This window comes from Oryctolagus cuniculus, chromosome 1 (genome assembly GCF_964237555.1).
Source record: "Oryctolagus cuniculus chromosome 1, mOryCun1.1, whole genome shotgun sequence".
Taxonomy (NCBI): domain Eukaryota; kingdom Metazoa; phylum Chordata; class Mammalia; order Lagomorpha; family Leporidae; genus Oryctolagus; species Oryctolagus cuniculus.
Window position 1 is genome coordinate 32,969,909 of NC_091432.1, and position 24,907 is coordinate 32,994,815.

The 24,907-nt window shown below is 39.2% G+C and overlaps 1 protein-coding gene across 5 annotated transcripts in view; it reads right to left on the bottom strand.

Annotated features, from left to right (window-relative positions):
• Nucleotides 1-4,797: 4,797 nt before the first annotated feature.
• Nucleotides 4,798-24,907, bottom strand: part of QSER1 (glutamine and serine rich 1) — an 82,779-nt gene continuing 62,669 nt past the window's right edge. For all 5 annotated transcript variants that reach the window (XM_051825478.2, XM_051825482.2, XM_051825487.2 and 2 more), the window contains 5 exons: nt 18,689-18,826; nt 16,880-16,977; nt 10,759-10,911; nt 9,424-9,519; nt 4,798-8,439 (listed from right to left, as the gene is read on the bottom strand). In XM_051825478.2, the coding sequence (XP_051681438.2) occupies nt 8,299-8,439; nt 9,424-9,519; nt 10,759-10,911; nt 16,880-16,977; nt 18,689-18,826 (626 nt within the window). In that variant the 3' untranslated portion in view covers nt 4,798-8,298. The remainder of the gene's footprint in view (nt 8,440-9,423; nt 9,520-10,758; nt 10,912-16,879; nt 16,978-18,688; nt 18,827-24,907) is intronic.

The window sequence follows — 24,907 nt, forward strand, 5'->3', positions numbered from 1 at the left end:
TGTCACACTGTATCCCATACATTTGTATAATTTCAAAATCTTCTAAAAAACTACTATAATAAAATAAAATCATACCATCTCAATAAATGCAGAAAAAGCATTAAGATCCTTTTTTTAAATTTTTTCTTTTTTTAAGAAAGATTTATTTATTTATTTATTCAGTTACACAGAGAGAGGAGAGGCAGGCAGAGAGAGAGAGAGAGAGAGAGAGAGGTCTTCCATCTGATGATTTTCACTGCCCTGTTGGCCGCAACGGCTGGAGCTGCGCCAATCCAAAGCCAAGAGCCAGAAGCTTCTTCCAGGTCTCCCACGCGGGTACAGGGGCCCAAGGACTTGGGCCCTTGGGCCATCTTGTACTGCTTTCCCAGGCCATAACAGAGAACAGGATTGGAATTGGAGCAGCCAGGTCTCAAACTGGCGCCCATATGGGATGCTGGCCTCCAGGCCAGGGCATTGAGGCCCTGCACCATGGCGCCGGCCCCAAGATCCTATTTCAAAATAAGGTCACATTCACACGTTTTGGTGAGGATACAGAAATATAACCAACTGACTTACAAATAGTGTATTTTTTAACCCTAACTTTTGCTTTAATTTTTATTTAGTTATTTAATCTGTTTGAAAGGCAGAGAAAGAGATCTTCCATCCACTAGCTCATTCCCCAAATGCCCAGTACTAACTGTTAATACTTGTTCTATGTAAGGGCAGTGAGAATACAGTTGTTTGCAAGCCAGGAAAGAGAAACTTCACCAGAAACCAACTTTGTTGCCCTTGATCTAAGATCTTCCACCTCCAGAACTGTGAGAAAATCTCTGTTGCTTAAGCCACCAGTCTATGTTTTGTTATAGAAGCGTGAGCAGAATAGTGGTCAGCTGTATCCATCAGGGGTGACTTCTCATATTTCTCATTTGAATGCTGTACTTGCTCATGAGCAGTATGGGCAGATTTAAAAGTCAAGTTCTTCCTTTGCAATGATTTTGAATGATGCTTTAATATATAATCTTTTAAATAGCGAATTATTTGCAAACTCCTGTGATAATGTTAATGTACTTACATTAGTATCTGCTGTGAAAAATCCTACTTCTCGACTTCTATAGCCAGGTTCTTTCTGTTAGGCTGCTACTAGTATTTTTAATTCTCTCTTTCATTGCTCAAAGAACCTGTGGCCAATTCACATCCACAGATTGGATGGAAGCTAAATATGATAATTAAATGAGAATGGATTCCAGTCTGTTGAAAAGCAAGCACAATGAGAACTAAGAATGACAAGAAAAGGATGGCTATTGTTGGAGACATTTTTTTTTTGTCGGAGACATTTTAAAGACAGAAAGCGAGGGGAGGGCAGCACTGTGGCTCAGCGGGTTAATGCCACGGCCTGTAGTGCTGGTGTCCCATATGGGCACTGGTTCATGTCCCAGCTGCTCCACTTCCAATCCAGCTCTCTACTATGGCCTGGGAAAGCAACAGAGGATGGACCAAGTCCTTGGGCTCCTGCACCCACATGGGAGACCAGGAAGAAACTCCTGACTTTGGATCAGCCCAGCTCCAACTGTTGTGGCCGTTTGGGGAGTGAACCAACAGGTGGAAGATCTTTCTCTCTCTCCTAACTCTGCCTTTCCAAAAAAAAAAAAAAAAAAAAAGCCCACATACAAACATACAAGAAAGAAGCATGGAACATACCACTGACAAGAGGGCATTCTGAACCACCTAAGAGGCCAAGCTTGAAACACTCTCATTTATACATTTACTAATCTATTGAACACAAACCTACTAGGAGCCTATTGTGCTGCTGGAGAAGAATGAAGGCTCTGGATACAGATCCTAAGCATTTCATAATAGATGCTGATGTGGTTCTAATATTATATTGGTGTCCCATGAGGAAGGAAGCACTGCTGAGGAGGGGAGCGCGTGTGTGCACAACATGACTGAATTGGTCTTGAACTCAGTCTCGCAAGAAGTAGAACTATGCTAAGACCTTTCCATTTTCACTACTCTGCTACTCTGCTCATCTGGTGCTTCCAGATAGAACCACTCTGCTCTCAGCATTCTAGTCCATCTAGGATCAAAGAACAGTAACAGCTTCAAAAGACTTTGTTTCTTACTTCACCTTCAGGATAAGAAAATAGATTCAGGGGCCAGCATTGTGGCATAGCAGCCTACACCGTTGCCTGCAATGCCGGAATCCATACAGGCACTGGTTCAAGCCTCTGCTGCTCCAATTCAGATCCAGCTCCCTGCCAATGCACCTGGGAAAGCAGGGGAAGAGCTCAAGTGATTGAGCTGTGGGAGACCCTGAAGAAGCTCCTAAGGTCCTGGCTTCAGCCTGGCCCAGTCCTGGCTATTATAGCCATTAGGGGAGTGAACCAGGGCATGGTAGATCTGTCTCTTCCTTTCAAATAAATGAATCTTAAGAAAATAAAATCAGATTAGGTTCCAAATGTTATGCCTGAGGACAGAGTTAGTTTAGTGGTAGAACTGAAACAGACACCATTCTCCTGACCACAAACTTAAGTGTTTTGCCTTCTTTCTCATGTAGATCTGTCAAGTCTCCTAGCCTGAGGCTCAGCTGAATCCTTACTACTTCAATGAACTTCCCAAATAAATAAACCCCTCTACTGGGTTACTCCACTCACAATGAAGGAATGTAACAAACATTTTAAAATGTTTACCAGGAATTTCTTCCCTCCCTCCATCATTCTGTGTTGGAGAATCTCAAGCCTCAAAGACACAGGAATGTTTATCTCTGTGTGTGAGGACAAAATTAAAAAATGATGGCTAGGATGGCGCCAAGGCTCACTAGGCTAATCCTCCACCTGTGGCGCTGGCACCCCAGGTTCTAGTCCCAGTTGGGGCACCAGATTTTGTCCCAGTAGCTCCTCTTCCAGTCCAGCTCTCTGCTGTAGCCCAGGGGGCAGTGGAGGATGACCCAAGTCCTTGGGCCCTGCACCCACATGGGAGACCAGGAGGAAGCACCTGGCTCCTGGCTTTGGATTGGCACAGCATGCCAGCCATAGTGGCCATTTGGGGGGTGAACCAATGGAAAAGGAAGACCTTTCTCTCTCTCTCTCACTGTCTAACTCTGCCTGTCAAAAAAATAAGAAATGGCTACTGCTGTTCACTTTTTCAAAAAATACCAACAATTTTTGATACTATACAAACTCTCAGTATATTCACTTTCTTCTAATGTTGCAATTACTACTTCTCATTAGGGTTAGCTGTGTCTTTACTGCGAAATCTATACTTTGCTGTCTTTATCTTTTTAATATTCCCTGTAACTTTTCTTTCACGTGACCATTCACCAAATATTTAATGAAAATATAATATGTTCCAGATATTGTAGAGGTGCCAGAAATGCAATGGTGAGCAAAACAGACATGGGTCCTATCATCAGATAACAGGATGCAGCAGGAGAGACCCCTAATTACTCAACTACACCAAAATATGGTGAATGCTACGCTGTAAGAATCAAGGGCAGCTAATCTGGTCTAAAGGATTAAAACCTAAAGGCGGTCCCCAAGACTGGGCCACAGCAGGCAAAAAGAAGGACAAGAAAGTTAAAGGCGACTATTTCTTTGTAAACTGTGATAACTGGGTTAAAAATAATGGAAAACCACAGAAAGGCTGTGAAGATGAGAAGGTAACAATAATTCTGGTTACAGTTTTAGAGAAACATTTCTATCATGTCCTTTATTATTCTATGTTAAAATGATTTTTGTTGTTGCTTTCCTTATTCTAAATACTTTTAAGGACTAAAACTCAAAGAAGACCTAGATTTAATTTGAGTGAAATCAACAAACATCAAGCTTCACGGGTAAAATACACATTAAAACACGAGTGATTTTTGCAAAGCAATTTCCAGACCTCCGATTAATGTCACACAATAGATCAGGTTTAACAAGACTGACAGGTAATTGTATCTTCCTTTCATTTGAAACCAGGCAGCTCTAAATTATTCATCCTAGCTGAAGAACAGATATATACATAACTTAAAATGATCAACAACCCAGATCATTTTGATTTCACTTTGGAATGTGCTTTTTATTTTCATTGAAATGTGAGTATCTCTGAAATCTAGGAATTTTTAAGAAGCCGCAGTGGACTAAAGGGGCCATCTAATACCAAATCCGTGACTTATACCATACTGGGAAATGAAACAGCATGTTTTAGGCCTACATCAAGACCTAGTACAGAGTGTTTTATATCTTTTTCTTTAAACTTTCCCACAGTTTTTTTTTTCCCCCAGCAACAAACAAGAGTAGCCTTATTGTTTTTCTCATAACAAAATATTTCTATTTTGAAAACAAGAGTAGACATATTCTTTTGCACATTTTCTTGGAGATGGGGCAAGTTACGTAACTGAGCTCAGAGAGCCTCTCTGAGATACAAAGTACATTTAAAAAGGTACTAAAAGAACCAGAGCAGCAAGATGTTACAAAACAGTGCAGTGTTAAGTGCTATCATTCAGATTTGCAATACGGATAATAAGAATAATGATTTTCTAAAATATGTGGAAAATACTAAAATGAACAGTAGTCTCAGTAACCAGAGAAAACAGAGATGTTAAATATTTCTTGATGGAGATCATTGATTGCACTGAAGATTTTCTAACCGTGTAACGAAAACAAATTACAAAAGAACAAATAAAGAGTCAAGCCCCATATCATTTGTACCTAACAACTCTAATAATCCATAACATGATGTGTGTTGTGTGAAGTATCTATAACATGATGATGCTTTTAGCTATGTAGAAATTCATTTTTCAATTCTTAAAAAAACAAAGCCAAAAAAACCCCATTCTCATTTTGTTGTTTAAAAAACTGTTTTCATTTTAATAATCTGAGTTAGTAGCAAACAAATATACAAAATTGTCTTTCACATTTCCATACATTGTATTATGGACCAATTAAAAACTCTGGACTACAAATGCAGGTTTCTTTATATCCTTAACTTCAATTATTGTCACTTATAAATAAAAGTGATTTGTAAAAACATGCATTTGTGAACACAGATGCCAAAAGTTGTACACAGAAGTTAATGTACAACCCATAGTGTACATTGTTCATTTGTGCAGTTACTGTGTCAAGTACAACTGACACAGAAGCAATTATCCTGGGATATTTCACTCTATTTGAAAAGCATTTTCATGAAACAGTTCAAAATACAGTTTAAAACAAATTTGTATTCTACAAATACAATAAAACTCACAACTTACATACACATCTCAAGCAACTTTTGGAAAAGTTGCTTCATATGCCTGCTGCTATATTGGTTTCTGTGGGTCTATCTTCAAAGTCATGGGTAGGAATATAGCTGCTTTAAAGAAAATAAATATGTATTGTAAGAGGAAAATTACACTTTAAGGAATGTGAAGAAATATTTGAAAACAGTCCAATGAATGAGTCATCTATATATTTTTATTTTTACATTTAAGAAAGTTAAATAACTTTAGAATTTTAAAAAGTAAACTGACAAATTTCTAAGCCATTTTAAAATAAGATTTTTTTACACTTTAACAATGTTTGCTATTTGAGACTGTAATAGAAAATGGGTAGTTTCTAGTGTTGACTTACTGTGATGATCCATAAATTATTATAAATTTATGACTCCATTAAAGGATCAAATAAGTGGGAATTAGGTTATAGTGAAAACAACAAGGAGGCCAGGCCCCTTCTCCAACCGCTCATCTGAACTAGTGATAAACATCATCACAAACTGATTTTTTACATTTCATGATTTCCAATCTTTATAGGTAGGAAAATCCAATCTTTCTCAAAAATATTTTCCTGGGTTGTGGTAACATGTGCTTTATTTACCTCTTTATTCCTATCTACAACCTAAAGTTATTTCTATATTATAAATTTCAAGCTCCCTGGTAAGGAATGTAAATGCTAACCAGCTAGGTATTCACTTAATTTCATACAAGGAGAGGACTCAAGCATGGTTGTTAAAATAGTCCCACTTTTCTCTAAGGCCTGAGGTCGATATTTTCACCTATGCTGTATGGATCAAACGAGAGATGATTATGCATTTAACCAACAGGGCCTCTACAAGGCAGTACAATAGGACTTGGCCTCCCATATTATGAAAACACTTGTTTTGCCAACTAAAATGAACACAACTGTAAACAGTTTAGAGGGTAACTGCACTTCAAAAGGAAATCATTATTTGCTATGGGAAACAAGACTAACTTTAAGGAAATGTCTTTGCTTTCCATGGGACCTGTCATGTAGAAAATGTGGCTATGATTTCAAAATCTACTTTAAAGTTATCTATACACAAGGCAACTTTCAAAAATATTTAAATCATCCATGATTCAGGAAAGTAAGCTGGGGAGCAATGCAAAGATGTATACTTACAACATGACATTAGGAAATATAATTCCCTACTCTTCACTTTGGAAATGAAAGAAACCAATCCTGTCCAGAGTCAATACCATCAAAGAATTATGGCTGCTTCCTACTCTTCTCCACTTACAAAATTAATTTCATGATGATCCCATTGTTGATATTCTCTGCACCTCTCATAGAGTTAGGCAAAATAAATCTAATAGGTTACTTTTGTTTTCAAAATAAGCTGCCCAAATAGGTTTTAAAAAACTTTCAGAAATGGAAAATTTTACCCTTGAGAGAAACTTCCATTAGTGAGTACCTTGTTTAATGGCAAGTACAAGTATTAAGGATTATTGCTTTTAATAAGAAAACCACTAGAAATAAATATGTAAATCTAACTCAAATACTCATTTTTCACCCAATGGTATCATGCAAATATTTTATTCTTAAATTAAGTCCCATGTTACCTTCAGTTTTTTTGCTATTTTACCAATACTTTTAAGTATGAGAAACAGGCTTCTTAACTCAAAAAAGCAATACCAATATCCATATAAGCATGTCATATTTGGGCAGTAAGCAGTAACACTGCTTTCCTAATAGGACTTAAGGCACTAAATGGTGGTAAAATAAACAAAAGTATGATGTTTAACAAGTTCTTTAGAATCCTAAAAAAGGAGATAGTTTAGAATGACACTAGTAGATCTTTTTCACAAACAAATAAGGCATCCTGTTGGCAAACACAAATAAAACACCAGGTCATGTTGAACCTAATACATTCACTGTCTCAGCTAAACTACTTGAAATGCTACTAGTCATTAAACTTAAGAAAACTACAATAGTGTGTATAAAGGTTGAAAAGGCACCAAAAAGAGAATTCTATCACTTCCAGTTCTAAGAGTTAGGGAAGAACTGTGTTTAACACTGCATAGTCTAATTATCCATTTTAGTTTTCAAAATTTATCACAAAGTTAGACTTTTGGCGAATCAGTTAATCAAGTGCTAGTTTAGCAAGAAATTTATTTTATGAATTAGAAAACTGCAGTGTTTAACACAACCCCATTTATAAAGCTGAACTAATTCTAGTACTGAATGCATATTCTGGATAACACTGGAGAAAATCTGAATGAACAGATGTAGATAAAATCCACAATAGAAATTCAACATATAACTAAATAAAATTTACTGAAAATAATGAAGCGTAGTACAGATACAGAGAACATACTTATAACCACAATGTTTTCCTTGTGAAAAATACAACTATTAGTAAAATAAAATGTACAATTGAAATTTTTCCAAAGGAAAAAACACAGTATAAACAAAAATACTTTTCTTCAAGATAGGGAAAATAGTATGTCATTGATTTTTCATCACAATATAATTTGACACAAAAAGCAGTCACAGAATTGCACCAATTCCACATCCAGTTTCCTGAACATGTTAAGAGTAAAGGAGTCCATAAAGCAGAAGACAGTTTCTGAATTTTATATTTTAAGTAGATGATACTCTCCTACAGGATGTTACATCACACCAGATCTGTCTACATAATGTATACTAGTTTCGGTTTGTGGCCAGACATGAATACAAACATTTGCTTTCTGCCACCTCTCTTCCATTCTGGTGTTTAGCCAGAGCCATAAAAAAAAAATCAAGTTACTTAAGTGTTATTTCTCTAGCAATTAAAAAAAATTATATTTAGTGCATGCTTCATCATTTGTCAAAAAACATTTCTGAAAATAAAACTCAGTTACCCAACTGTTTACAAAATAGAAAAATCATTAGGATAAAAATGTGGTGGGATTCAGGTCCATTTCCAAAGGACTGATTTCCTTAGCAGCACCACTGTCCCTTAGCAGGGGTCCCGATGACAGCTCCATGCCTGCAGGAGACCACTGCTTGACACTTGATTATCTCTGACCACCCCCCTCCGCCATTTCATTAGTGCTATAAAAAAGATGGGGTTTTTGTAGAAATGTTAGGAACATTTCTGCTGTACATGATTTAGAAGTTCTCCAAATTTTTCAAATAGGTCCTCCACCCATTTTACATTTTTCATACAAAGTTGAACAATTTCCTCCTGTCCTAAATCTTCATTTTTTTTCTGCACAGAAGAAATCTAAAATAAAGAAAATTGCCATATTAGCAATAACTTAAGCTCTTCACGGGGGCTTATTTTTTTTTTGTATGTCTTGAATGAAATGAGAATTAATTCACCTAAAAATATTGATCTTTTTGTCTTAATTCCATCCATAGAGATTAAATCAGATAAATGTTGTTGAACCTAACCCTGTTACCTTTGGCTCCACTGGGGCAGAGAAAGGCTACAAAAGTGCTTCAAACTTTCTCAGTTTCTTCCAATTGTGTTAAGCAGCAACTGACAAATTTTGGGGTCAATTCTGCATTTCAGAGCATGGTAAAAGTAGTCAATATATTTTGATTCACTGTCTTTACTTTCTCCTTTGCTATACAGAGGTTAGGTTTATGAACATATTTTCATACCAGACAATTGTCTCACATATCAGATATATCTTGGGACCAACAGAATCCTTTTTAATAAAAAGGTGATAGTGCTACTCAAATAGAAGAGTACTTGCTTTGGTCATTTAACCTGTCTGAGGAAGCTAATCCTTATATCCCATCCACAGGTAGTACTTTGTCCTATATAATTTCTGAACTTAAAATTTACAATTAAAATGTAACTTTCATTTCCTCATGCCAAAATAGAGATCTCCATTTCTCTGCAATTAAGTGGAAAAAGGCCATTCCAGTGATAAGACCTTGAGTTTTCAAAGCAGTGAGAGCAACGAATTAGAGGAGGATTAAAAGCATCATGTACTATGGTAACGTGAAGCAAGTACTGTCAGCTTAAACACATTACCAATTACAGCTCAATAGGTGGTAAGACTTCGACTAATCTGAGCACAATCATAGCAGAAAGACTGAGAATAAACAATAAGTCTTCCAGTCATTATTTATAGGAAAAAATGGCAAAATACACACACATACAATTTACATCAATTCTCTTTAAACCATTCACAAATACTAGTCTCCTTAAAGTTCAAAAAAACGTTTCTTTTAAAAATAAATGAAAAGCAATTACCTCATCTTTACATATCAGATAAACATGATATTTATAATGATGGAGTGAATGATACAAAGAATACAACTGTATTTTCTCTGGATCAACAGCAAACTCCTATAAAAAAAAGATGTAGATGTATTTCTTGGAGCATGTAAGATAAGAATACGTCTAGGAAAATACTAGATAAAAAGTGTCAACCTCAATCATGAAAATGACTAATATTCATATTACACATATTATCCTGCAACTTTTCTTTTTTCAGCTTTTTTTTGACCTAACTGCAGCTTGGTTATCTTTCCATATTATTACATATGGTCTCTTTCTATCCACTTGGATATAAATTATATGAAGGCAGCAGTTTTGATTGGTTTTCATTGTTGTATCCCTAGCACTTAAAAACTGTGTAATAAACAAAGGGATACATTCTTATGCATCGTGAATGTGTTTCCACAGAATGTTTTTTTTTTTTTTTTTTTTTTTGGACAGGCAGAGTGGACAGTGAAAGAGAGAGAGACAGAGAGAAAGGTCTTCCTTTGCTGTTGGTTCACCCCGCAGTGGCCAATGCAGCTGGCGCACTGTGGCCGGCACACCACGCTGATCCGAAGCAGGAGCCAGGTGCTTCTCCTGGTCTCCTATGTGGGTGCAGGACCCAAGCACTTGGGCCATCCCGGGCCACAGCAGAGAGCTGGACTGGAAGAGGAGCAAGCGGGACAGAATCCGGCGCCCCAACTGAGACTAGAACCCGGGGTGCTGGCGACGCAGGCGGAGAATTAGCCTATTGAGCCGCGGCACCATCCCAGAATGTATTTTTGATATGGAGTAGCTATACTGCCAAACACTTTAGAGAAGGTATAACAATTTATACTATGTTTGAAGATAACAAATACCAATTTTACTGACCTTGCAGATATGAAATCAATATGGAATCTTCTTATGGGATATGTGTGCACCCATATGTATGCATGTGTATCCAATGACAAGACTACATACAGGTATTTAGCCATTCCATAATATATACTTAATTCAAAACAACATGTTGAACAAGATAAACACGCACATTTGTATTTGCCAATTAAAAACTGATTATATAAACATATAAATAGAAATGTGAGATGATTTCCTTCCTTATTAGTCCATTTAAGAAACCTGTGTGTGTTTACGATAAACCAGATGCTGCACAAGTCACTGGAGCAAACAGTCACAGGCAGTCCCTGCTCTGTAGCAGAGCAGCTCATTCCTGCCTGGGAAGACTCGCTCGTTAGCAACACAGGACAGCATTTGTTTCAATGCTTTCAGTGAGAAGTATAGTGACAACTGGCAAAGGGATACTTACATTAATCAATATATACTTACTTGGGCAGATTTAGTGGTCGTTTTAGAAGTCCTTAAAGTTTTTTTATTGTAAGCTTTGCCATTCATTTTGATTTTAGAAATAACAGATCCTCCACTTTTTGCTTTAGAGTCTCGAGTTATTATTGTTAGTTCAGGAAAACTTTCCAAAGCATTCTTTAAAACAGTGAGACAAAGTAATTGATATCAGAAGAACACTAACCTAAACTCTGGCCAGTCATTTAGAATTTCTATAAACACATATACCCGCATGCAGCAGTACTGACAGACTGTGGTAAATATATACTTATGCCCATGTACCTGTGTGTGTGGCCAATGCACAGGAAGTGGGTTGGCTCAAATTCTTTTCAAATTTTCCCATCAGATGTGAAATCTATTTCCCCATCCCTTGAATCTAGGCCAACCTCATGTCCTGCTTGTTTAAGCAACAATATACCACTCTATGCAGATTCCTGAACAAGGAAGAGTTCTTTCTAGAAATGCCTCTATGACTTCAAGGCAGGGGAAAGAGAGCCAAATATAAGTATCTTCTAAGTGCTGCCAACTGAACTACTGTCAATACACATGGCCACGTGGACAAGCTCTGCTCTAACAAGCTCATTTTATCCTGCATGAAGATGAGGAGAGATGAAAACAAGAACTGTAGTGCTTCTCTGGCTTCACTATTTTTCTTGCATTTTGACTACAGGGAAAGCACTTGTGACATAAAATCTTGAGAGCCTGATAGTCTTCAGACCACAACCACAGGGTAGCTACCACTGGTTATACAGTGGCCGTGTGGCAAGACCAATTTCAGTGGGAATAAAGGAGAAAATGTGACTCTTTAAAATGAGAGCTAGATGCTAAAGATAATCTGAAGGACATGAATTTTGGAGGAAGACAGAGCATCGCTATCCTCAAAAGGCTTCAGGAGGGGTAGGTGCTATGGGGCAGCAGGATAAGCATCTGCTGGGACACCTGCATCCCATATTGGAGCGCTGGTTTAAGTCCACTCTGCTTCTGATCGAGCTTCCTGCTAATGTGCCTGGAAAGGCAGCAGGTGATGGTTCAAGCACTTGGGTTCCTGACATCCACATGGGAGTCCCAGATGAAGTTCCTGGCTCCTGGCTCCTGGCTTTGGACCAGCTCTGTCCCAGCTATGCAGGCATTTAGAGAGGAAACTAGCAGATGGAAGATCTTTCTGCCTCTCCCTGTCACTCTGCCTTTCAAATAAATAAATCTTTTTTTTGAAAGATTCATTTATTTATTTGAAAGGCAGAGTTACAGACTGAGAGGTGTTCCATCTGCTGGTTCACTCCCCAGATGGCTGCAACAGCAGGAGCTGGGCCGATCTGAAGCCAAGAGTCAGTAGTCTCCTCTGGGTATTTCACGTGGGCACAGGGTTGGGCACTTGGGTCATCCTCCACTGCTTTCCTGAATCATTAGCAGAGAGCTGGATGGGAAGTAGAGCAGCTGGGACTTGAAACAGCACCCACATGTGAGGCCAGCACCACAACTAGAGGTTAAGGTTAAGCTATGGCTTAACCCAGTATGCCATAGCGCTAGCCCCATAAATAAATAAACCTTAAAAAACAAAAAGCATATTCAGGACTCACTCCCCAAATTACCAAGATCATCATGGGAAGCAGTGTTAATTATATCTAAGGAATGGAATATCTTAAAGCTACCACTAGTAATATTTTACTTCAAATCATCCTAACTTCTAATACTTGTGTGAACTGATTTTGAAATGGAAAGTATATTACATGAAAATTATAAAATTAATAATCACAAACTTAGAAGTCTTGCTTTTTTCTATGAAAATTAACTTTTCAGCTGTTACCTTGCATAAGCTATAAGCATGTACTGAGCTGATTTAATTCCAACTAATGGTTTTATTGTAATATGAAGTACTTTGAAAAGTTCATGTAAAACAAAAGATGCGTTAATTTTTGTGCAATAGAATTTGGATTATTCATGCATCATTTTTTTTCATAATACACATTTTCCATGAACTTTTTTGAAGACTCCCTCACAAGATATTAGAAAACAGTTTTGACATTTCTAAAATAATTACCCCGGGGGCTGGCACTGTAGCCCAGCGGATTAACACCCTAACCTGAAGTGCCAGCATCCCATATGGGTGCTGGTTCAAGACCCGGCTGCTCCATTTCCAATTCAGCTCTCTGCTATTGCCTGGGAAAGCAGTGGAAGATGGCCCAAGTCCTCAGGCCCCCGCACCTGCGTGAGAGACCTAGAAGAGGCTCCTGACTCCTGGCTTCGATTTAGCCCAGCTCCAGCTGTTGCGCCCAGTTGGGGAGTAAACCATCAGATGGAAGACCTCTCTCTCTCTCTGCCTCTCTTCTCTCTGTGTAACTGTGATTTGCAAATAAATAAACAAATCTTTAAAAATAATAAAATAAAATAATTACCCTGAAGAGGTAATTTCTAACATTCAGTAAGTCTTTTAAAAAATGTATCTAAAGGCCAGCGCCGCAGCTCACTGGGCTAATCCTCCGCCTAGCGGCGCCGGCACACCGGGTTCTAGTCCTGGTCGGGGTGCCGGATTCTGTCCCGGTTGCCCCTCTTCCAGGCCAGCTCTCTGCTGTGGCCAGGGAGTGCAGTGGAGGATGGCCCAAGTGCTTGGGCCCTGCACCCCATGGGAGACCAGGAAAAGCACCTGGCTCCTGGCTCCTGCCATCGGATCAGCGCGGTGCGCCGGCCGCAGCGCGCCGGCCGCGGCGGCCATTGGAGGGTGAACCAACGGCAAAGGAAGACCTTTCTCTCTGTCTCTCTCTCTCACTGTCCACTCTGCCTGTCAAAAAAAATAATAAAAAAATAAAAATAAAAAAATAAAAAATGTATCTAAAGTCATTTGTTTCCAAAAAATACGGTATTTCTCAAAAGAATATTGTAGTTGAAGGCAGGAGTTGAACAGGAACACACTGGCCTAGGAGTATTCTCAGCATGAGGCTTCTCACTAGCTTCTGACTTTTCTTCCCTGCAAGTGCATGGCAGTGAAGAATTCAAGGGTATTTGAGAAAGTTCATGAAAAAATGGAATTAAAAGATAATGTGCATTTTTGGGGCTAGCGTCGTGGCAAAAGCAGGTAAAGCCGCCACCTGTGATATTGGCATCCCATATAGGCATGGGTTTGAGTCCCAGCTATTCCACTTCTGATCCAGCCCCCTGCTAATGGCCTAGGAAAAGCAACAGAAGATGACCCAAGTGCTTGGGTCCTGCACCCACAAGGAAGACTCAGATGAAGCTTCTTGCTCCTTGGCTCTGTGGCCCAACCCTGGCTGTTGCAGCCATCTGGGGGAATAAACCAGAAGGAAAATCTCTCTATATATAATGCTGATTTTCAAATAAATAAACCTTAAAAAGATAATGTGCATTTTTAATGAACTTTATGAAGACTTCTCATACTTGACTACTACAGTATTTTAGTGCCAATTAACTTTTTATTCAATTTGTTTTTTTTTTTAAAGATTTATTTTTTATTTATTTGACAGAGTTACAGAGAGAGGTAAAGACAGAGAGAGAGGTCTTCCATTCGCTGGTTCACTCCCCAAATGGCTTCAATGGCCAGAGTTGTGCCGATCCAAAGCCAGGAGCCAGGAGCTTCTTCTGGGTCTCCCACACAGGTGCAGGGGCCCAAGGATTTGGGCTGTCTTCTACTGCTTTCCCAAGCCATAGTGGAAAGCTGGATCGGAAGAGGAGCAGCTGAGACTAGAACCGGTGCCCATATGGGATGCCGGTGCTTCAGGCCAGGACTTTAAACCTCTGCGTCACAGCGCCGGCCCCAGATTCAATTTCAAAGCCTACATTTTCGCTTACTTAAAATGGAGTCAACATTAATTTTTGCAATGGAGTTTACAAAATAGGATATGCAAAAGGTATATGGATATTGTCACCATAGGTAGAAATGTTTCCAAGGTAGATATAATCATCAAACGATTCTAGATATGATGATGGTAAACTCTGAATAAAAAAAGCCAGATTCTTTTTAAACCACTTATTTGACTAGCTTTTTATTTTACATTTCTGGAAATATAAAAACCTATTTATATTACCAAGATAGCATAATGTACAGATCTCCAACCATCCGAGGGAAAATGAGTTTTCCTCCCAGGTATTGGATAAATAAGGTAAAGAAAGGGAATTTTTACAACTATGCTAAGAAAAGACTAATTTTATTTAAAGTTAACATTTTTTTTAAAAGTTCAAGACAAAAACAATATCAGAATACAGTCATTTAAAGAAAGTACTTGTAAGGCCGGCACCGCGGCTCACTAGGCTAATCCTCCGCCTTGCGGCACCGGCACACCGGGTTCTAGTCCCGGTTGGGGCGCCGGATTCTGTCCCGGTTGCCCCTCTTCCAGGCCAGCTCTCTGCTGTGGCCAGGGAGTGCAGTGGAGGATGGCCCAAGTGCTTGGGCCCTGCACCCCATGGGAGACCAGGATAAGTACCTGCCTCCTGCCATCGGATCAGCCCGCTGCGCCGGCCGCAGCGCGCCAGCCATGGCGGCCATTGGAGGGTGAACCAACGGCAAAGGAAGACCTTTCTCTCTGTCTCTCTCTCTCACTGTCCACTCTGCCTGTCAAAAAAAAAAAAAAAAAAAAGTACTTGTAGAATGCATTTGGAATTTATTTATTCTTAAATTATTAATTTCAGAAGGCAGTGAGAGCAAGAGCGAGAGCAAGAGAGTGAAAGAGCGAACTCCCATACTCAAAACAGCAGAGGGTGGGCCAGGCTAAAGCTGGGAGACTAGAACTCAATCCAGATCCCCCATGAGTGGCAGAGACCAATCCATCACCTGCTGCCCCTCAGGGTATAATTAGCAGAAAACAGATATTGAACCCAGGCATTGTTTTTAAGATTCATTTATTTCCAGCATTGTAGCACAGTGGGTAAAGTCACCACTTGTGTTGCTGGCATCCCACACAGGTGCTGGTTCATGTACTGGCTGCTTCACTTCTAATCCAGCTCCTTGCTAGTGGCCAGGGAAAAGCAGCAGAGGTTGGCCCAAGTGTTTGGGCCCCTGCCACCCACGTGGGAGACCTAGATGAAGTTCCTGGCTCCTGGCTTTGGTCTGGCTTAGCCCTTGCAAGTTTGGCCATCTGGGGAGTGAACCTGTGAATGAAAGATCTCTCTCTCTGTAACTTTGATTTTCAAATAAATAGACAAATCTTTAAAAAAATCTACTTATTTGAGTGGCCAAACTGGGTGAGACAGAGAGGGAGAGAGAGATCTTCCATCCGCTGGTTCACTCTGCAAATGGCTGCAAAAAGTCAGGGCTGGACCAAGCCAGGCCAAAGCCAGGATTGTCGAACTCCATCTGGGTCTACCATGTGGGTGGCAGTGGCTAAGTACTTGGGCCATCTTCCACTGCCTTCCCAGGCACATTAGCAAGGAGCTGGATTGGAAAGTGAGTAGCTAGGACTCAAACTAGTGGCATTCATATGGGATGCTGATGCTGGAGGCAGTTTAAGCTGCCATGCCACAACGCTGGCCCCAGAATGTGGGAATCTTAACAGGAGTCTTAACTGTTATCCTAAATGCCTACCCCTTGAAATTATTTTATAGAAAAGTACTAGATAGGGGCCGGCACTTTGGCATAGCGGGTAAAGCTGCTGCCTGCAGTGCCAGCATCCCATATGGGCACTGGTTAGAGTCCCAGATGCTCCACTTCTGATCCAGCTCTCTGCTATGGCCTGCGGAAGCAGTAGAAGATGGCCCAAGTCCTTGGGCCTCTGCACCCATGCAGGAGATTCGGAAGTAGCTCCTGTCTTCGGATTGGCACAGGTCCGGCCACTGTGGCCATCTAGGGAGTGAACCAATAGATGGTAGACCTCTTCTTCTCTCTCGCTACCTCTGTGTAACTCTGCCTTTCAAATAAATAAATAAATCTTTAAAAAAAAAAAGTACTAGATAAATATAAATGCCTAAAAAATGAATTTAAGCAGAGAAAAGCACATGGTTAACACTAAAAGACAAAGTAAACAGACTCACTATGAGTAAAACCCAATTTTTTGTTAGTGAACAAATCTTTATTAGTAAGAATGACTACTGTACTTCCTATTTTACTTAAGACTATGATTATCACCATGAGTTTCATAAATACATCACTTAAAGAAAATACCTTGAATGGCTGATCCAAATGAAGATTCAAAAGCAGTCTCTTTCGGTTATCGTTTAGCATGCCATCTATTTTTTTCATATGAGGTAAAAGTAGTTCATCTGAAACCACATTATAATTTAACAGGATAAACATACTTGTTAAAAATACAACTTTTTCTCACAGCATGTATATGTTACATAATATTAAATTCACTGGCTTCATAAAGTACTGTTTGCAAAAAACTGGACAAGAAACTTTCTAAACAAACCTGAAAAGGTAGGTTTAGAAAGTGAGAAGGAGGTAGCTTAATAGGATTACAGGACCTGTTCTATACTAAAATCAAAAATTCTGGGTTCTAAATTAGGAGTGGATTTTATCTACATTTTTGGAACCATCAGATGGCAGCTATATGAGCACTGGACCGCTGCCTGAGTTCTCCAGACCTTATCCACTCATCCGAACAATCTGAATAACAGCAGTGTCTCAGACTCCAAATTAGTCTAACATTATAAAATTTTATAGAATACTGAGTAGCATGACAAATATGCCTACTCAAAATTTTTTGGCTATTAATCTATTTATTATCAGTACAGTATTATACTTTATAATACTAATTGCCTTCAATGACCTTTCTGAAAATATATATAACATCCTCAGAATCTAGGATTCAAACTTCAGAGCTGAATAAAGTAAATGTTTACAGTATTTGAAATACACATGTACAAGCACAGTAAACTGGGAATGCTACCTCTTCTAATTGAAGAAAAAGTACAAAGTGAGCAACACTAAGACTGCTGAAGCACACCTGGTAGTTTATTCAAATACTATATTTTCAATTCACGAAATAAGTTTTAAACATTGATGAATTACTTTGAAATGTAATCTAAATATGACCCCTTTATATTAAATGGAAAAAACCAGAAAACACTGATAAGAAACCAAGAAAAATCCTTCAAAACACAACTATCCCAAGATGACTAATATAGACAAAGATACTGAGTTCTGATTGTGAGAGAAAACAATTATTAGCAAAAATGCTGACCAGGGGCATGAACTGGGTTTAATCATCTACTTCTACTTATTCCTAACTTGAAGAAACACATCAAATCTCTTTGAACCTCAGTCTACGAAATAAATGTTTTAGACTAGGTAATTGCCCATGTGCTGGAAGACGCTGGAAAGCTCCACAGGACTCCATAAGGTGACTGGTATGTAGCTCAGCGTCTTGGACTATACAGTGAGAAAAGCCCTGGACTAGAAATTAGAAGACCTTGGAGATCAGATCTATGAATTAACAGCTTATTTCATATATCAATTTAACCCTATTTTGCTATAAGGAAAAATTTAAAAAGGAAGAGAAAAAGGAATAATATTAATTGGTATAACCCAGTGCATATATTATTAGAATATTATTAGATTACAATTTCTTTGTAATGTTATCTTTTACTAAAAATACATATATAATTTTACTCTTAATACCATTATTATCTCATCCATTTTTCCAATGATGAGAAAATATGCTGACATATGGACTTTCATGTAATTCATACATTCAGTAAAATACTATGAGGAAGATATAACTTGTAGAACTGAAAGAAAATAGTAACATAATTATCTCATGAATAGAAAGCCATAAAAAGATAATTTAATATACAGCTGCTTGTATATTCAGAAACTGCATGAAAACATGACCATTTTCTAGAATTATACCACTGAGAATTTAACTGACAATTTAGAAGTATATGTTGTATAAAAAATACATAACAGATGAGAGTTAAAAAAAGAAATCAAGAAAGTGCTACCAAGTAAGCATTATTTAGCAGACTGTACCATTGCTCTTCTCTAAGGCTTGCATGGTGTCAGGATCCAAAGCAATGCTAACAAGCAACTCCATGTAACTCTTAAAGGTTTCCTTCATTGCTCTTGTGTTCAAAAAACGAGTGACAAAGGGGGCTGGCGGATCAAATTCTGGGAGGAAGAAGAGGTAAAATACTAAATTTTCTTATTGACAACTTTAACAAGAGCCAGTAAACAGATGAAAGGTTATAAATACAATTTCTTCAAATTCATGGCTTTCTCATTCTACCTTTAAAAGCACCATGGACAGACATTCTCAAAGCTGGTTTGCATGTCACAGGCACTGGAGGAGAGCTTTACACAATAAAGAACCAGATTGCTATATTCAATGAAACAGAATTTCTGGTGGTGGTAGTGATAGTTGGGTCATAGTGGTAAAGAAGCTTAAGATTAGACTTCAGCGCCTGGCATCGTGACAAAATAGTTTAGTGTAAGATGCCAGCATCCCACATGAGTGCTGGTCTAAGTGCTAGCTGCTCCTGGGAAGGCAGCAGAGGATGGTCCATGTCCTTGGGTCCCTGCACCCACATGGGAGACTTGGATGGAGTTCAAGGCTCCTGACTTCAGCCTGGTCCAGTTCCAAACACTGCAGTCATTTGGGGTGTGAACCAGCAGATGGAAGATGATCTCTCTCTCTCCCCTCTCTGTCTGTAACTCTGCCTCTCAAGTAAGTAAATAAATATTTAGAATTAAACATTACAAAGGTTTCTTGGGTGATTAGGAAGCCCAGCCGGCCCAGCCAGCCCAGCATCTGGAATGTAGGCTGGGTAGGTACCCATTTTTATTCCCCTAGTCCACTTCATGGCTAGGTCATGCTATGCTAGTTTTGATGGTTTCTCTCTGTTTAAGTAATAAAGAACCCACAGGACATTCAATATATGACCTAATACACAAATATCTCTATTTTTTCTTTTCAAAGATTTTTATTTATTTATTTGAGAGGCAGACTTATAGACAGAGAGGGAAAGAGAGGTCTTCCATCTGCTGGTTAACTCCCCAAATGGGCGCAACAGCCGGAGCTGGGCTGATCCAAAGACAGGAGCCAGGAGCTTCTTCCAGGTTTCCCATGTGGGTACAGGGGCCCAAGCACTTGCGCCATCTTCTACTGCTTTCCCAGGCCATAGCAGAGAGCTGGATGGGAAGAGGAGCAGCCAGGACTAGAACCGGTGCCCATATGGGATGCTGGTGCCACAAGGCATGGGCTTAGACCACTACACCACAGAATCAGCCCCATTTTTTTTATTTCTACACTTAAAACTCTCATGATACATGTTAAAAGATTTTAAAATGTAAACATAGCTCATGCACAGATGGAATTTCACTCAAACTTAATGGCAAAAACGACAAGATTTGGAGGAGGGGACATTTGGCGCAGTCAACCAGCAGATGGAAGATCTTTCTCATTCTGTTCCTCCGCCTTTCAAATAAAATAAACAAGAATTTCTCAAGGCAAAAAAACCTGTAAGATTAAAAGTTTATCTCAAAGCAGTCATGTAGCCTAGTGGGTAAGACTCCTACATCCCACTAGAACACTTATGTTCAATATGTAGCCCTGGCTTCTGGGTCTAGCTCCCTGCCAATACAAGACCCTGGGAGGCAGCAGTGATGCATGGCTCAAGAAATCTGGTCCTTACTACACGCGTGGGAGACCCGGATGGCTCTCCTGGCTCCCAGCTTTTGCTCTGGTCATTGTGGTGTCTGCATTTGAGGAGTGAAACAGTGGATGGGAGCTCCTGCTCTCTAGGCTTATCTGTCTCTAAAACAGATATTTTTTAATATCTATTTTTGTTTACTTGAAAGGCAGAGTTACAGAAAGACAGAGGCAGAGAGAGAGAAAGAGAGAGAGGTCAGTCTTCCATCTGCTGGTTAACTCTCCAAATGACCAAGGCTGGAGCTGGGCCAATCGGCCCAGAGCCAGGAGCTTCTTCTAGGGGTGCAGGAGCCCAAGGACTTGGACTATCTTCCACTGCATTCCCAGGCCATAAGCAGAGAGCTGGATCAGAAGTGGAGCACTGGGACTTGCATTGCACGAGGAGGCCTAACGTATTATGCCACAGTGCTGGCTCAAATAAATAAATAAATTTAAAAATGCATTTTTAAGGATCCCTTAATTTTGACATTTTTGCCATTCACATAGAAAACTATCATCACACTGTTTGGTAACAGTTGTTACAGTTTGGTCTAGACTCCTTTGAATGATTTTTGATGTCAAAACTACTTTCATGATATTAACATGCAATATTATCTTTTCCACTATTGATATTTACAAAAGTATTACTGGGTAAAATTACTGGTGCCTTAGTATGAAGCAAGGCAGTGACACAAAACTGCATGAGTAATGATTCATACACTTTGCTATGATTTGCAGAAAGAAAAACGGTCATTTGCACTGAATAGTGCTTTGGACAGGAATGTGACAAAGTGGCTAAGATGTTGCTTAGGACCCCAGCATCTAATATCACAGTGCCTAAGTTCAAATCCTGGCTTCAATTCCAATCTAGGTTCCTGCTAATGCACACCCTGAAAGGCAGCATGTACTGGAGAGGCAGCTTAAGTACTCAGGTCTCTGACATGGGAGATCGGGATTGAGTTCCAGGCTCCTGGCTGTGGCCTGGCTCAGCCCCAGCTGTTATGGGCATCTGGGGAGTGGACCAGCAGATGGAAATGCAAGCTTTGTGTTTCTTTAACCTGCAAATAAATGTACATAAATTTAAAAATATAAAGACAGACCTTGATGAGGTAGTAAAATGATCTCCATTAAGTCTCTACTCTTTATAAACACCTAATCCAAATCTCTATTCTTGGGATGTCTTTTTCACATGTGATGAAACCAGTAGAGTTATGATTACCACCAGGAAGACATCCATGTACTTTTCCTAGTTGAACTAACTACCTCTTTTATTTTAAGGAATGACTTCCAGATACACTATGTCTATTCAGACTTGGGTATACTCCAGACATTCTTTAAAATCAGTGAAGTGAACCTGTCACCTCAAGGAAAACATCTTACAATACTTATTGCCAATAGTAAAATCTAATGTTTTAAGTTCAAAATTAGAACTCTGGAAAACTGTTATTCCCCCTTCCCTCATGAGCTTGATAGTTTCCCAACTTTACTGATGAGATCAGCGGTGGCAATAATGTTGTTTTTTGATACTGTACAATGAAACATATGACCTGAAAATAAGAGCTAAAAACCATAAAACCCTTCAAAGAAAATAGAGGGATGGGGTCAGCACAGTGGCAGAGTAGGTTAAACATCCACCTGCAGCACTGGCATCCCAAATGGACGCTAGTTCATGTCTTCTCTGTCTGTCTCTCTCTGTAACTATGCCTCTCAAGTAAATAAATACATCTTTTAAAAAAAAGAAAAGAAAATATAGGGATAAATCTTCATGATCTTGGATCTGCCATTATATTCTATGACCACAAAAGCATAAGCAAAAAATACTGCACTTCATCAGAATTTAAAACTTCTGTGTATATAAGAAAGTGAAGGGGCCAGCACAATGGTGTAGTAGGTAAAGCTGCCACCTGCAATACTGGCATCCCATATGGGCACTGGTTTGAGTCCTGGCTGCTCCACTTCCGATCCAGCAATCTGCTATGGCTTGGGAAAGCAGTAGATGATGACCCAAGTCCTTGAGTCCCTGCACTCATGTGGGAGACCTGGAAGAAGCTCCTGGCTCCTGGCTTCAGATCAGTCCAGCTCCGGCTATTGCAGCCATCTGGGGAGTAAACCAGCAGATGGGAAACCTCTCTCTCTCTCTCTCTCTCTCTCTGTTAACTCTGTGTTTCAAATAAATGAACAAATCTTTTTTTTTTTAAAGTAAGTAAGGGGCAACCTAAAGAATGAAAAAAAGTAATTTCAAAATCATGTATCTGGGGGGCCAGTGCTGTAATGCAGCAGGTAAAGCCACCACCTTCAATACTGGCATCCCATATGGGAGCCAGTTCAAGTCCTGGCTGCTCCTCTTCTGATCCAGCTCTCTGCTGTAGCCTGGGAAAGCAGTAGAAGATGGTCCAAGTCCTTGGGCCTCTGCAAACACATGGGAAACCCAGAAGAAGCTCCCAGCTCGTGGCTTTGAATTGGCTCAGTTCTGGCCACTTCGGCCATTTGGGGAATAAGCCAGCAGATGAAGGACCTCCCTTTCTCCCTTTCTCTCTCTGCCTCTCTGTAACTGCCTTTCAAATAAATAAATAAATCTTTAAAAGAATCATGTATCTGATAAAGATTTAATATCCAGAACACATAATGAATTTCTACAATTAACAACAAAAGAACAAACAATCCAATCAAAAACTGGAAATGCATTTGAATAGTTTTTTCCAAAGATAACAAAAAGCCAGAAAGCACATGGAAAATGTTAAAAAATCATTATTAAGTCATTCAGGAAATGCAAATCAAAACCACAATGAGATACCACATCATGCAGAATAGAGTGGTTATAATGAAGTATTTTTTAAAAACTAAAATAACAAATGTTAGCAAGGATGTGGAGAAATTAGAATCCTCATGCATTGCTGGTAGAAATATAAAATTGTTCAACCACTATGAAAAACAGCATAGTGGTTCCTCAAAGAGCTAAATAATTCAACTAGATATATATCCAAAAGAGCTAAAAATGGACATTTACATGCTTGCCTGTCAATGTTCACTACAACAGATAATTCTCAATAGCCTAAAGGTAGAAGAAATCCAAGTTTCTATCAACAGACGAAAGAATAAGTAGTATAAACATACTATACATTAGTATTATTCAGAATGAATAAATCTTTAAAAAAATAAAACTTGTGAGATATAATAATATGTTCCACTAAATACATTAAAATGAAATAAATCTTTGAGAACAACTTTTACTGTTAACTCTCATAATACAACTCACTGAGGACAGATCCTGCATGAGAAATTAGTACACAGTGACTCCTGTTGTTAACAAATAACACTCTTATGTATGATGTCAGTGAACACCTGAGGCTCTTGACATAGCTGTCTAGGCTATGGGAGCCTTTTGAAGCCACAAATTCTGAGAATATTTAGAAAAGGTCATAAGATAAGTAGAAGTTCTCTCCTCCCTTCAGAGAAAAGTACCTCCTTCTTTGATGACCAGTTCTTTCTACTGGGGTCTCACCCTCAGAGTTTCTTCATATAGGACATTTTTTGCCACAGTATCTTGGCTTTCCATGCCTGAAATGCTCTCATGGGCTCATGGGCTTTTCAGCTAGACCAGGATGCCTTAAGGGCTGATTCTGAGGTTAGAGTGCTACTTAAAGCAACTGCCATTCTAGGAGTCTGCAGTGCGGACTGCTTCCCGTGTTGGAACATTCACTTCTTTTTAATTCTATCTATTGTTATTACCAGAAACTTGGTCTTATTATTTATTTAATCCCTTTGACACTTAATCCTATCCACATGATCACTTTAATACTTGAGATGGTACCAGTTTCCTAAAAAACTAAAGAATGGATTCATCTTAAATAGATAATTTTATAATCTGTTTTGATTGTTATTTGGTAAATAGTTATAGATTTAGCCCACATAAAGAAAAGTACTTGGAACTCTCAATACATCTGAAGACTATAAGGACTTCAAACAGAAAGTTTGAAAACTGCCAGCCTAGAAATCTTTGTTTATTATCAATATTTATTTGCCTTTTAAAGAGCATTAAAAATACTTTAACTACTGTTGACACCTTCCAGTGACTCAGGCTACCAATAAAGAAAAATTTATTGGGGTCGGCACTGTGGCATACCGGGTTAAGCTGCCGTCTACAGTGCTGGCACCCCATATGGGCACGGTTTAAGTCCCAGGTGCTCCAATTCTGTTCCAGCTCTTGGCTTATGCATCTGCGAAAGCAGCAAAAGATAGTCCAAGTGCTTAGGCTCCTACACTCATGTGAGAGACCTGAAAGAAGCTCCTGGCTTTGGATCAGCTCAGCGCCAGCCGTTGTGGCTATTTTGGGGAATGAACCAGAGGATGAAGACCTCTCTCTCCTTCTCTCTCTGCCTCTCCCACTCTGTAATTCCACCTTTCAAATAAATTAATTAATCTTTAAAAAAAAAATGGGGCCGGTGCCGTGGTATGGGAGGTAGAGCCGCCACCTGCAGTTCTGGCATCCGAGGTGGGTATCAGCTTGTGTCCCAGCTGCTCTACTTCTACCTTAAAGCAGTAGGCAGGACTGCTAACTGCAA